General features: G+C 41.3%; 1 protein-coding gene across 1 annotated transcript in view; it reads left to right on the forward strand.

The window, feature by feature from the left end:
- Window positions 1–14,100, forward strand: part of WDR72 (WD repeat domain 72) — a 184,097-nt gene that overhangs the window by 51,102 nt on the left and 118,895 nt on the right. Inside the window, exon 14 of the mRNA XM_026648548.1 lies at window positions 12,249–12,454. Within this exon, the coding sequence (XP_026504333.1) occupies window positions 12,249–12,454 (206 nt within the window). The remainder of the gene's footprint in view (window positions 1–12,248; window positions 12,455–14,100) is intronic.

Here is a 14,100-nt window from a genome sequence, read left to right on the forward strand (position 1 = left end):
TCGCGGCCCCCACTCGCAGCGGTTCACCGTCCCGGGCCAATGGGGGCGGCGGGAAGCGGCGCGGGCCGAGGGATGTGCTGGCCACGGCTTCCCGCCGCCCCCATTGGCCCGGGACGGCGAACCGTGGCCAGTGGGGGCCACGATCGGCCGAACCTGCCGCGTCAGCAGGTAAATAAACTGGCCCGGCCCGCTAGGGTGCTTACCCTGGCGAGCCGCGTGCCGAACGTTGCCGACCCCTGAGTTAGTATATGCCCGACTCAAGTGAGGATGAAAAAACGCAACTGTCTGACCAGTTTGCAGTGTGGGGAAAATCCCTGTGGTGCTTGGCTGTAGTCCTGAGTATGCCGTCAAGCGCAGTTGAAATGGCAAGCTTATGTTATCCAGGATCTCTAATATAGTTGTTCTACCATAAAACCCACACCATTGGAGAGGGGGTGAGTATATAGAAGGATCTTTGCTCCAAGGAGTAGAAATGCACTCCCTGCCTCCGGTGGCACCATATCTCCTCTGCAAGGGGTGTGGCATGGGCCAATTACAAATCCATCAGTCCATCTCCAGGCAACTCAGCAGAAAGGAGGAAGGATTGACTTTTGCCTGATGCTTCCTCCCACAGCTGACCAAATAATACTCCCAATGCCTTATTCAGTGCCCACTGAAGTGAATGGAAGGACTGCTGGTCATTTCATTGGGTATTGGATTAGGAATTTTCCCAGTTATTTATGGTTTTGTGAAAAGTAACAGGAAGAGATAAATAAAATAAACTAGTGATTTATAAAATGTAGGTACATCATTCGTATGCACTGAGTGGAATACATTTCAGGAAAACTTGAAAGTGAAATTATTTCTTTTTAATCCAGTAGTCACTTCTTTATAGCAGTCTTCAAAAATATTTTCTCAAAAATAATAGTATCGTTAACCTGACCAATCCTCTGACTAATAAAAATGGTGATGATGTAGCTTTTCATAAAGCAACCCCTACTTAACTTGATTAACATTCTATCTAGATTTAGAGAGAAGTTAGCAATTAAAACCCTTATAAAACCAAGTTTAAGATCTCTTCCAGTGCCCATGAGGAAATAATTTGGGAGATATTAATGAAAGTCTCAGAAGTGTATCAAGGTAAACCCACCTATTAATTGACTGTATTTCTATGCCTAGGTAATTGTCAAAGGCAATTATAATTCCATCACTGTGACCCTTTTGTCCTTGCAAATTTTAGTGATTTACCGTCTCCCTCGGTGTTGCGCTCTCTCTCTTTTTTTCATTCTCTCTCTCTCTCTCTCTCTCTCTCTCTCTCCCCCCCCCCCCTCTGTCTCTCTTTCTTTCTGTTTCTCTTCAGGTCATCGGTCAGAGTTAGATTTGAGTGGGTGAGTATGGCCTAGCTGATAAATCCTGCAGTTGATTTTTAAATGCTGGGGGCTATGGTGTAGCTAGGGTCAAGGTCATAGTGGTCACTGCCTTTTTTTAAATGCATTCTGTATAGCCTAAAGGTCTGGGCTGCTGCAAAGCTCAGTTGTGAGTTGCTTAATGTATTTGGTAGCTTTTTTATGGATATAGTTCTTTTTTTCCTAGCTACTTTATATGCTGCAATAAAACACATTTGGAAGCAAAATATCTATTTATAGTTTGTATAAAGTTCATTTAAAATATTTTTTCTAGTTAACTAAGTTTGATACCTCTAGGGTCCTATGCCCCGGTCAGAAATCCAAGTCAATTTATATATTTGCTGGAGTAAGATGCAGTAACTGTGAAATGGTTTTGTTAGGAAGGGGCACCAGGTCGATCTCTATGCAGTCCATGTGAACAAGGCAATGAACTTCATCTGTAACTGATGATAAATGATAAATCTTCAAAAGTGCCAAGTAGCCAAGTTCCATGATAGATGTTACTTGATTGAAATGGGTATCCAGTTGTTTTTGTGAACTCTGATTAAAGATTTTTTGGATAATAAACAAAGATATAAACTTGTTATAAAGTAACTCTTTAGTGTTATGTTTTGTTTTAGAGAAGAATATATTAATAGTTGTGGTCGTGTACCATTTTCAAATAGATGCTAGTATTTTCAGATAAAATGAGATATGGAAAATATTGATATTTTTTCTAAACCATTCTGTAGTTTGTGTAAAATTTCTCCACCTCTTTAATTTTAGTTCAGCTATCCCAAGGATTCAAAATTTAAAAAGTCAGAGTCCCTCTCACACACTCACACCCTCTTCCCCCCAATCATCTCATTTGAGGATCAAAGAAACAATGTAATATTAGTAACCACATTATGCATATAACCTATTGAAAGGTTTATTTTAAAGTTAAAGATGTAGTTTTCAAATGATCTCCATAAATGCCCCCAACAAAATGTGCTTAAGTATCTGCTTGCTCACACAAAAAGACAAAACACACTTTATTTTCATCCATATCGCCTATGAATTTTAAAGTCAGAATCCAAAACTATGATATTTCTACATCATATCACATGGAACGTTATCATCTATTGTAGCATACCAAATAAGTAATTAACAGCTGATAAAGCTATGGCTCAAATACTGTTAAGTGTCCTGTTGCATCACTAGGAGGAGTTAATTGAGGGCTGAAAGGCTTACATCTCCCCTGAAGGGAGTTTTTCATATTTGAAAAAGGCTCTAGTGATTTAGCCGTTCTGTTCTTCAAGGGTAGTGGTTTGACCTTCAACATTAATAGTCAGGTCAGAAACCATGTGGGGTGAGGTCTTGATTTTTGTCATGCTTGGTAAGAGTGTGTGTTTTAAGAGCTGTGCTTCTTTGTAGAGAAGGAAAAACCTGCAGGGAGGGAGTTAACACAGCTTTGCATTATTGAACCAATACAAGATAACTTCTTGGGCCCAGAGCACTAGAGTTCTGGGAAGGTGCAATGCAACATTAAACAATTTCATTTTTTCTGCTATAGACACTCATTCTTTAAGAAAGCAGTTCAGCCCAGAAAGTCAAACTTGTAGAGGTGAAATACAACACAAAAGATAAAGTGCAGGAAGAAGATGGAAAGTTGCCGACTTAATGCAGTTTCTCTGCATATTTTATACTATAGCTTGAATTAATTTCAAAAAGAAAAAACTGACTAGTATATGTTAAAAAACAAACAACCTATTAGCATATGTTGAAAATATGAGCAACTCAAAATAGCTCATAATGTGAATATACCTGATTCTTTATGGAAATTACATAAATTCTGGCAGCCATTTTGTTAAAATTTGCCATTCTTTTGCAGTTTTCATGATATGCTATGTTTTTTGCTTGCAAACCTGAATTCAGTCCCTAGCTTGCAGTAGATAATTTAAATGGTTATCTGGCTGTATAAATTTGATTGTGACATAGCTCAATAAGTATTTAGTGATATAGAGTAGTAAAAGCTACTGGAGCTTTGACAAATCCCTGAGTGTCAGAAAAAAAATGGCAGTGTCATCTTTTGTCCAAGCCAAGGAAGTTGTGGTCTCCAGGAAGACCTATTCTCTACACTCTTCCTGTTTATGAAGTTATGATATCAAAATGTGACCTTTGCCCTTTGAAATAACAGTTTTATTTAAAATAATTGAAATTCAGCTACATGTTACGTATGTAGTTGGGAGGATGAAATGCAAGAACTCTCTCCATATAGAAATTGCAGCAAGTCTGTGTTCCTGATTATTATTTTATTATTTTTAAATATGTGTATTATAGTAATGCCCAATGTTCAGTCAAGACTGAGATCTGATTGTGCTGGGTGCTGTACAGTCATAAACAGGAGGCAGTCCCTGCCCCGAAGGGTTTACAGTCTAATCAGGCTAAAGATTAAGGGGAAGAGTCTCTTCCCTACTCTGCTCCTTTTGCATTTCCTAGGTGCTGCGATGGGAGCAGAAACTGTCCACATCTCCTCTGCTGGAGTGTAGAGCTGGCAAAACTGGCTCTATTCCACTTCCTCCTTCTAGCCCTAGTTTATGGAACATGGGAGGGCACAAATGGAGTGCACTGCATTCTGGCTATCCTCCACTGGGGACTCTTGCCAGCTGGTGTTTGCCAGGACTTGGGTGGGTTGGAGCCAGGAAATGTATCAGGGAGTTGTAATTGGAACTCTGATGGTCTTTCTAGTTCTGCTCTGCTGAGTGGATCTAGGCCACAGTAGAAAATTTAGATCTAAGTACTGGTTGGGATAGTGTAATGCTTTTTTTTACCTACTCTATATAAAAACCATTGTGTTGTATTACAGTAAGGGAGCTTGTATTGTAGCTCTCCTGCTAGCATGGCTCTTCCCTTGGTTGGAGGATATTCATAGGGGAACCTGCTGGGAGCATGTTCCCACTAGTCATCGTATATTTTGAGGGAGTAAGTCAGTTATGTCAGCAATGCTCCCTTTCTGCAGTTGGACCACCTGATTAAGATCTCCATTGCAGTTGCGAGGGTGTTACTGCTAAACCAGTTTCCCTCAGTAGGTGGCCAAATGCTGTGCACGCATGCACATGGCAAATATTTTTAGGGCACCCCGTTCTAATGTTTGGGTCACCCTGGATCCAAATCATGTTGCTGCTGTTAAATTATGTGTAAAGTACCATAGGGATTTTGAAAGTGAGAGTGACTGGGGGTTTTGAAGCTATATTTGAGCTGTATGTACCTTCCCTCCCCACATCCCATCTGTATGTATTTGTTGCACCTACTTGTTGTGTCTTGACTAAGACTTTGGAACAGAGTCTGTCTTCTACTGTATGTATAGTGTTAGGCACAATGGTGCCTGGCCAGGTATGATGCCTCTTGCTGCTAGAGTGATAGAAATAGTAAATTAAAAAAAATTAGGTGCTAAATAAATTTCCACTGTCTTTATAGCTGGATGGTAGAGTCACAGGTTGCAAGATGGTTTCGATGAAAAACCTAAAGCTGCTGAGTTAGTCTGGCTCATTGTGGCAGGTGTGGCTTTATAACTCCACCAGGATCTGAGAGGTGGTGAAAGCCTCTGGTCAGATGAAATAGGTGTATGGTGACAGGAAGGACCTGCATAAAACCAAAGGAATAGCCAAATTTAGGGAGGAAGCTTAGGCTGAAATTTACATTCTGTTATTATTTCAATTACCAGTAAACCTAAACGTCAAGAACGGGACAAGTTTATTGTTAAGCAGCATATGTAGACTTCATTTGCAACAAGTCGGAAAACCAGAAGTTCAGTCTCTTTAAATAAAATTAATTCCAAGAACAGTTTTCATTCACATAGGTCATTCTTATTACATTCTAAGGCTAGACTGTGTTACCAAGTCATTGCAATATCAAAATATTGAGGATGACTTTTCAATACTTTAGCTAGCAAATATAAAACAGTGAAGCCTGATGACATGACAGGTCATGAAACATCAATGAATACCTCATGAGGAGACACTGTAATGGGGTGTAGTGTTCCATTAAGCCTGAGGAGAGCCAGAAGACCCCTTTCCAGGAATGTTAGTGTGAGCACAAGCTCAGACACCGTCTGAAACGGGAAAAGAGAAGGTGGTCCTGAGGAATTAGCAGCCAGATGGGAAGATTCCAGGTCACTGTGACTTTAAAGGCCTGGGATCAGGACCTCTGTAGTGTAAGGGGGGGCAGGGCTCCCCTCTCTCTTTCCAGGAGAAACTTTCAGGAGAGTAGTATAACACGCTGCTTTTCCTGTCAGAACAGGGTGTGTGCAGACAGAGGAACAAAGCCTGAGCCAGAAAGCTCGGCTTCTGCTGAGCAGAATAAGGTCTCTGTAGATGACCGGAGTGTTGGAGGTGGGTATGAACTATGAGGATACTATGATGGACCTTGTGTTTGGGACATTGAAGACTATTTTGAATTATTTTGGGTTACTGACCTAGTTTTAGGGGCCGGCTGGTGCTAGCCCTGAGAAAAACTATAGAATGCTCCCTAGGACCCCTGAAGAGAGAGCAGAGAGAGGGCCCTGCAGAAACACCTCTGGCCACAAGGGTACACGTGATGAATGGCAATGCCACCACTGGCATGATAATATGCACGTCGCCCCCCCCCCCCCAGTGGAAATTCACCATTCAGTAAGAGCAAAGCCCCTGAGAAGTTCACTGACAGCACTAACACCCAGAGACCCAATTTGTAGTACTTGGTCCAGAAGAAGAATAAGATGTAGTAACCGTCCCCAGCTGGTGGTCCAAAGCTGCCCAGGAGAGTGAAATACTCCACTTTTGTCTATTCATGAGATTTGGTTGCCATGGTCACAGCTTCAGAAAGGTAGAGGACTTTCTTGCCTTTTTCTTGTGTGCAGTGGGTTTGTTTGGTTTTTTAGTACTATTTTATTGTTGCTCTTCAGAGATATTTTTATTCCCTTCTACACATTATTTGTGTTCCCCCAGTAAAATGCTTTGAGGATAATTTACTTTTTAAAATATTTAAATTTATCACTCTTATTTTTGTCACCTTTTCTCTCTCTCTGACTCTTTTTTTCTTTATTTTTAAAGGAGGCAATACATACTCTCTCCCCCCCCCCCCCCCCCCCCCCCAAAAAATGATGAGAGAGACTGGAAAAGGAAGAAGGCATATTCCTTTTTCCCGTGTTGGTCAAAATGCCTTTGTTGGCTTATCAAGTTAACTGAGTTTGTTTGTTTTATTAAATTATATTCATTCAATCATTCATGATTTGATCAGAAGTCTAAGTATCCTGATTTCTGCCACTGACTCACTGTATGACTTTGGGCAAGTCACATAACCTCTGTGTGTTTGGGTTTCCTCAACTATAAAACAGGGGTAAATCCACCTACCTTTGTAAAGTACTTTGTTATCCTTGAATACTGCACACTCCATAAGAATTCCCATTCCTCAACTCTCTTTCATCATCATGCTCTGACTTCCTCTATCCATTCTCCTGCACTCTGGTATTCCCTCTTCTACCCCATCAGCACACTTCTATACATATATAAGAAACCAAAAGCTATTATTATAAGTGAGAACTGTAGAATATAAAAAAAACAAGCAAAACTACTAAAAAAAGCAGAACCATTTAGAAGATGCTATCTTATGATCTTGAGGAATGGGGAGGTTATATAATGGGGTAGACCTTGCTTGCTCACTGTTTAGATATGCAAGGGCCTTATATTAAGACAGTGTAGTGAGGGCCAAATCCCTTGCTCATTCAATATGATACTGTGTATTTTTTTTGAATAATTGGCTTTTTGTTAAATTAAGCTGTTAATTCTCACTTCTCTGCACTCATTAGAACACCATCCGGTATATACACAGCAAAGCATGTGCTACCAGTTCACTTTGGGCTTGATTGTGCCAGTGGCACAAAGAGCAGTGCTGACAGTGCAGCCATTTTGAAAAGGATCTGATGACTCTGACAGAAGTGTCATGAGTGACTGACAGAGTCTGAGAGTTGCTGATAGAATGTATTGGTTTGCTGGCAGGTATGCTTCTAATTTGCATACACACACACACACACACAGAGATGAGCATTCATTTGCATACATTTGGATAAGGACTGCTGCCTGTTTGTCCCATTCATACTCACTCCACACATTCATTCTATTACATCCCAACTCATTAATTTCACTCACTCATTCCACACCCCTTTTCATTCAACCCCTGCATACTCATTTCACACACATTTCTAGACAAAACAACTCATTCCATGCACCCATTTATTAAACACCCCTTTATTCATTCTACACACACATCCCTCTACGCCCCCCCCCACACATGTCCCATCATGCTCAAGGACAATTCAGCTGTCATGTCCACCAGGCCAGCCCCCAGGCAACAAGAGGGAAAGGACGTATGACCATAGGCTCTAACTTTCATAGGTAGAGCCCAGGAGAAGGATGAGGTTTCCCAGTGTTAAGTGGAAGCCTCTCACATTCCTGCCTCTTAGCTCTTATTTCTGACTCCCCTTTCTCTGGGCAAAAAACTCCCAGTGTCCCAATTCTTCAAGTAATTGGCTCTCCCATGGGCCCTTCAAGTTTCCCAGCACCCCCTTGGTTCTTTCTAAATAAGTGATAAGCTGCTACCCCTGTTTCCTCCTGTGGAGCTTTTGCTCCTCCCACCCCATCTTCCTGTGCAGGGACGCAGCCTCCACTCAACTAGCACAGCCTAGCCCTACTTCTGGACCTGCTGGCCCACGGGAAACTTCACCCCAGTGGGAAGGGTTTTACCGTGATGAAGGTCTTTCCATGGGGGTGAAACATCCCCTGGGCAGTCCGCCTGTGGGTCCAGAGCTGGGCTGCTCTGGATAGGAGGAGGCTAAAGAAGGGGGGGCAGCTAACCACCTCCTGAAGACAGCAATAGGTCACTCCTGGTGCCCCCTCCTGAAAACTCCTGTGGTAAGTGGGGAGCTGAGTCCTGGGGCAAGCTGTGGGATGGGGGATGAGGGAGGCAGCAGGCACCTCTAGAGGAGATGGAAGTAGGAGCAATAGATTGAGGGGGAAGGGCAAACAGGTGGGCAACAGCAGCACTTATAGGGGGTAAGCTCATTCCAGAGGAGCTGATTTCAATGGGAAATAGGTACCCAACCTGTGAATGTGCTTTTGTAAATTCCACCTGGCACCTATCTGCATCTTTGGGCATCTAAATCCCTTTGTAAATTTTACCCTTAATGTGACACTCTCTGGGCCTCAGTTCCCCATTTGTAAAATGGGGCTATGCGGATATATTAATTGTTATAGTGTCCTGGAGCCCCAATCATGGACCAGGATCCCATTGTGCTAGGTGCAGAACAAACGCAGAACAAAAGACTGGTCCTGCCCCAAAGAGCTTGCAATCTAAGTATAAGACAAAAGTCAACCGATGGAGGCAGATTGACTGACGGGGGAATATCAGGCAACAATAAGACAAATATTGGTCAGCATGGTAGGCCGTGGTCTCACTGCACCAGAGGCCTAATGATTGTCCACTTTTTTGTTGGCTTCATGGCAGAGGAGAGTTTTAAGGAGAAATTGACGGAGGATAATGAGCTAGTTTGTGGATGTTTACAGGGAGGTCCACCCAAGTGTGATGAGCAACATGGGAGAAAGTGTGAAGGTGATTGTTTTAAAAATTTAACAAGTGGGCGATGGAGGTTGGCATTCTGGGCTGGTTGGAGGCGGGAGTCAGCCTTTTGATACTAAATAAGAGAGAATTCCCTATGTCTCAGGGTGTTGTGAAGATGAATGCATTAATGTTTGAGAAGTGCTCGGACACTACAGTGATGGGACCCATGTGAGCACATAAGTGAACAGACAGCTTAGCTTGAGGTATTTGTACATAGCCTGATAGTTGGGTTGCTCTTATCCTGGATCTTGGGCACGTTGCCATCCTTGCTGTGGTAGATAACCAGTACCCATGATGGACTCTGGCTTTGGCAGCTTGTAGGAAGGGACTTAACTACATACTTTTGAAAATGAATTATTGGGCCTGATCTGTATTGGTAGTAACCCCATTGAAATCAATGGAGTCATATTGAGAGGAGAGCAGAATCAGGCCTTTGACTTCCCTTTGCCTGGAATTTAAAGAAAGGCTCCGTTGGCCAGTCTAAGAAATGGAGGAGGTATTATATTTGATGAAAGGGGAAGGTGGGTTTTCAAGGAAATAAAATTTCAGACAAAATGAGTTTGTTTTTTTTAAAAAACACCTTGTGAGATCCCTCAATCCCTGTCCAATATTTTTTACCAGCTGTTACTGGTAGGACGTCTATGTTACATACCTTTATTTGGTAGCTGTGAAAGAGAAAATTCGTGTTGGATAACTTCAGGCTACAAAAAATTCAAACCTAGAAACAAAAACCATTTCACATCGAATGGTTAGTACTTTTAAAATACCTGATGTCCTTCATCTCTGACATTTATAGGAAACTTGCAATTTCTATCAGTATTTCTTGTGCTTTCTGCTTAGATGGGAAATACGTGGCATATACAAGAACCTTAGTTTAAACTAATTATGTAAATACTATATAATATAAATTGCATTTAGAACAAGTCAATAAACCTATATTTAGTACAGCTCACAAAAAAAGTACTATCATAGAAATATAATAAGCCTCTTCGGGTCATGAATACTCATGTTATTTTTTGTTTATATGTGGGTTTTTAAAATTTATTTTGCATACGAAAGCATACGAAAGCTGGTTGAATTATGTGTTGCAAATAACGAGCCAAATATACAGATTCACAGTGCCTGCATTATGCTGCTCTGGCAATGCAAAGCAGCAGTAAGCCAGGCTTACTTGTCCCAATATGCCAGGTCTATGATGCTTTAATATAGGGTGACCAGATGAGAGATGTGAAATATCGGGAGGTGCTGGCAGAGCAAAAAAAAAACCCCCAAGAGCCGGCGGCGGAGGGAGGAAAAAAAAAGGGAAGAAAAGCTGCTGGAGCATAGGAAAAATTGGTGGGGGCAGCTCCACGCCCCGCCCTGCCCCCCCCACCAGCTCACCTCTGCTCCGCTTCCACCTCCCCTGAGCTGGCTGCCGCATCCTGCTTCTCCCCCCTCCTCCAGCGCTTGCGCCGCCATACAGCTGATTAGCGCAAGCCTGGGAGGGAGGGGTGAGGAGGAGGAATTCGGCGTGCTTGGGGAAGAGGCGGGGCCAGGGCGGGGATTTGGGGAGGGATCCAATGGGGCAGTAAGGGGGCGGGGCAAGGGGGGAATTTGGGGAGGGATCCAATGGGGGAGGGGGGCGCGAGCCCCCTCTGCCTGTGCGCCGGAGCGCAAAATATTGGGACAATTCGCGTCTTGACCGAACATCAGTTGGGATGCGGGACAAACAAGTAAATATTGGGACAGTCCCGATAAAATCTGGTCACCCTACTTTAATACCAAAGGGGTAGCACAATGCAGCCAGACAGTGAATCTGGCCCAATATTTGGTGCCAATACAACCATTTTTTCTGTGTGTGCAAATTGTTCACAATTTGATCAATGTCCAGTTACTTTTGCATGCCTGGACTCATGGTCTGAGTATCATGTGTATGGCTATAAAGGGGATTCTGAGTCCTTTAGGTGTGTAATTCAAGTCGAAGTCCAGCCCTTTTAGATAGTTGGGCCATGTTTGGGGGGGATTTTTTTGACTTAACTTAAAAAAATATTAAAAGCCAAATACCACTTATCTAACGCATGTGAGTCATCTAATTGATTTGAAATCAGTAGAGGCATATGTGTGAATAAGCTTACCAATATCAATGCCATTAGTGGTCCAAGATACCATGCAAAGCTTTTATTCTCTTCTTGTGTCCTCTCTGTTTCCTGACAATGTTCCATCTATTTGTACTAATCTAGGCAATTACCAATTGGAAGAATAAAGTGGGAAAGGAGGTAATAATAAATAAAGTGATCACCTTTAAGAAATAATTATTTATAGGTGCCACACAGTAGTATCTGAGATGACTGCCACTTTTCCTTAAGCTTAGAGAAGATACCTATGGTAACTGTGGTTAGAGCAGGCAAATGTTGAGTTTTAATGGTTAATACTCTAGCCAGAAGAGATTATGGGTAGAACTAAAGTGAGAATAAAGAGGAAAATGGAAAATAAGATTAAGGAAAAACACAAGAAAGAAAAGGCAAGAGAAGAGACAAAGAAAATGTATCACATGGGGAAACAGAATTCCTGTCAATCTCTGCTTCCAGATATAACAATCCAGGCACTGAGCCAGATTCCCTTGAGCCATTCAGATAGTAATATTAAAGCCAAATCTCTGGATCCATAGTGTCATAATCCTGACTATAACACCACTTGATAACACAGTTTCAGCTAGTAATGTTTATGAGTTAAAAAGTTGAATATGGAGAAAAGATGTTACTTGGAAATCTGGAAGAAGAGAAAAGTTTATAGATTCCTCTTGTTGTTTGTAACCTAGAACACTAGAGGACAGCACTAAAATATTCCATAAGTGTTTATTATTGATTACAAGGTTCATAATGCATATAGTAAATGCAGGTTTTGTTGTTAAAGAATAACACACGACACATTGATCTCACTGTGTAAAGTGTAAGCTAGAATGAAATGTTTTGAACACGGTAAGGCAAATAACATTTTTCTCTCCAGTTTTATACAGTGCATGCTTTGAAAAGGCCTTCAAGATGCTTTTATACATTGTACAATACATCATAAGTTCCATACATTCTGTGTCTGACAAAGTTGCAGCAAAGATTTTTTATAAGAAATTTATATCTGGTTAAATTAAGGCAAAATAAAAGTTACTGTATTCCATTAATAACGAATGTGATTGCTGAAAATCTGCTGTAATTTTTATATAAAATATCACTTCATTTTTAAAAACTTCACAAGCTCTTCTATTCTGTTTCCTAGGGACTCTAGAACGGCATGAAACAGATGAAATGGCAAAAGCAATTCTTACTTCCTGTGAAGATTCAGAGTGTTTAGTGACTGATTCTATACTTCCAGTCTCTCAAGATACACAAAAGCATAAAAATGCAGGATACAAATCCTCCAGCTCTTACAAACTTGGCACACTGTCCCACAATCTTACCCACATAGAAAAATCTTCACATAAGGTAAGAGTGATTGAGTAGAATATTACTTGGTAGAAACTGATAGTGGTCCAAATGACTTTACCATCTCTCTTTGTGGGAGAGAACCCAAGAAGGGACCAGGAAACACAAGATTTGTTGTGGAGTTTCCTTCATATTGTTCTAGTGAAGGGTATGGGGGGAGGAGGTGGTGGCATTCACCCCAAGTCACAGAACAGAAGGGGGTGAGACTCACTTTCACCCATGAGGAAAACCCACAGAGGGCAAGGGCATTTGCACGGAGGCCCAGTGCCTCTACACTACTATCCAGATCCCCTTCACATCATGATAGGATGACTCACTATAGTTCTGCTCCCATAGATTCCTATTGTCATTTGTTCCAAAACACCCCTTCTAGGGTGTTTCGATGTTAAACAGAGATTCTATGCATATCTTTTCCCAGTACCATCTGCCCATCACAATGAGAGTGTATTCACTGCATTCTTAACATACAGTATCCTAAATACAAGGCCTCTGTGTGGTGCGTGTTCATGGTCATAACTTTTTAAATAAAACAATGGGCTTTGGGAATTCCATTCTTGACTGTAGAACAGAGCAGGTCATAACTGCTTCTCCTCACCAATGAATGTAGACCGAAAATGTGTTCCTCAATAGTGGTCAGGAAGAGGAACACACAATATATGGAAAATAGACAGCCAAATGGTTTCTACTTCTGCTGAACTTACTGTCTTTACTACTTTCAGTGCCTGAAAACCTTTTGTCTCCATAACTGGGAAGTTCTGTCTGAGAACAGACAGCAGAATCAGGGCCTATCTCATTAACTTTTTGGACTTTTTATTTAATATACTTATAAATTTAAATGTACAGTTCAGTTTAGACTGGTGCCTGGTAAACTCATTGTATTTATCTTTGACCTTTGACTGACCTCAGTCTGATGTCTAAAGTTCCTTTTAGTGCCATTTGCTGAAAAGTCTTATTAGAGCATAATCCTACTGAGCATCTTGCAGGGCAGATGGTGCACTAGTAGGCTATAGACACAGAATCTGATTCTCACTATTACATTATCAGAAAGAATGGCTTTTTCCTACATTATTCTTAGAATAATCAAAACAGAAACAAGTAGTAGTAGAGTAGCTTGATTTTTTTCTAATGCATTTTAACTTTAAAACTTAGTAATTTTAACAGAGTGGTCAGAATTAAAACTACTGTCCCTTGGATAAAAGATTGTGATTTTTAGCTGATTATGAAATGGGTATCTTAACTAGCACATTGTGGCTGATTGCAATATATGATAATTTGATGGTGGAGATGAAATAGTACAGTAGTTATATAAACATGTCTCTTAAGCAATCACTTATCAGTTCTGTAGTGTTCCATTTTTTCACACTTTATTTTTGACCGTCAGCAATTAATTGCATTTCTGTTGTCCACCGGTACATCTATTATTGAAAAGGAAATTATTGATGGTTTCTCCGAGTCTGCCAAAAAGCTTGATTTGTATTGTTTGTTCCTGATGTGTATTAAATGTAGATATTGTGGCTTGGATTTTCCCTCTGAGATTCACAAATGGAAGGGACTCCCCACCCATGAAAACCCTTCTCACAGAACAAACAGAAGGGTGTTTTGTCACTTCTGCAGCACTTCCACCCTTCCTCCAGACAGCACAGAGG

This window comes from Terrapene carolina, unplaced genomic scaffold (assembly GCF_002925995.2).
Source record: "Terrapene carolina triunguis isolate 2854851 unplaced genomic scaffold, T_m_triunguis-2.0 Scaffold67, whole genome shotgun sequence".
NCBI lineage: Eukaryota > Metazoa > Chordata > Testudines > Emydidae > Terrapene > Terrapene triunguis.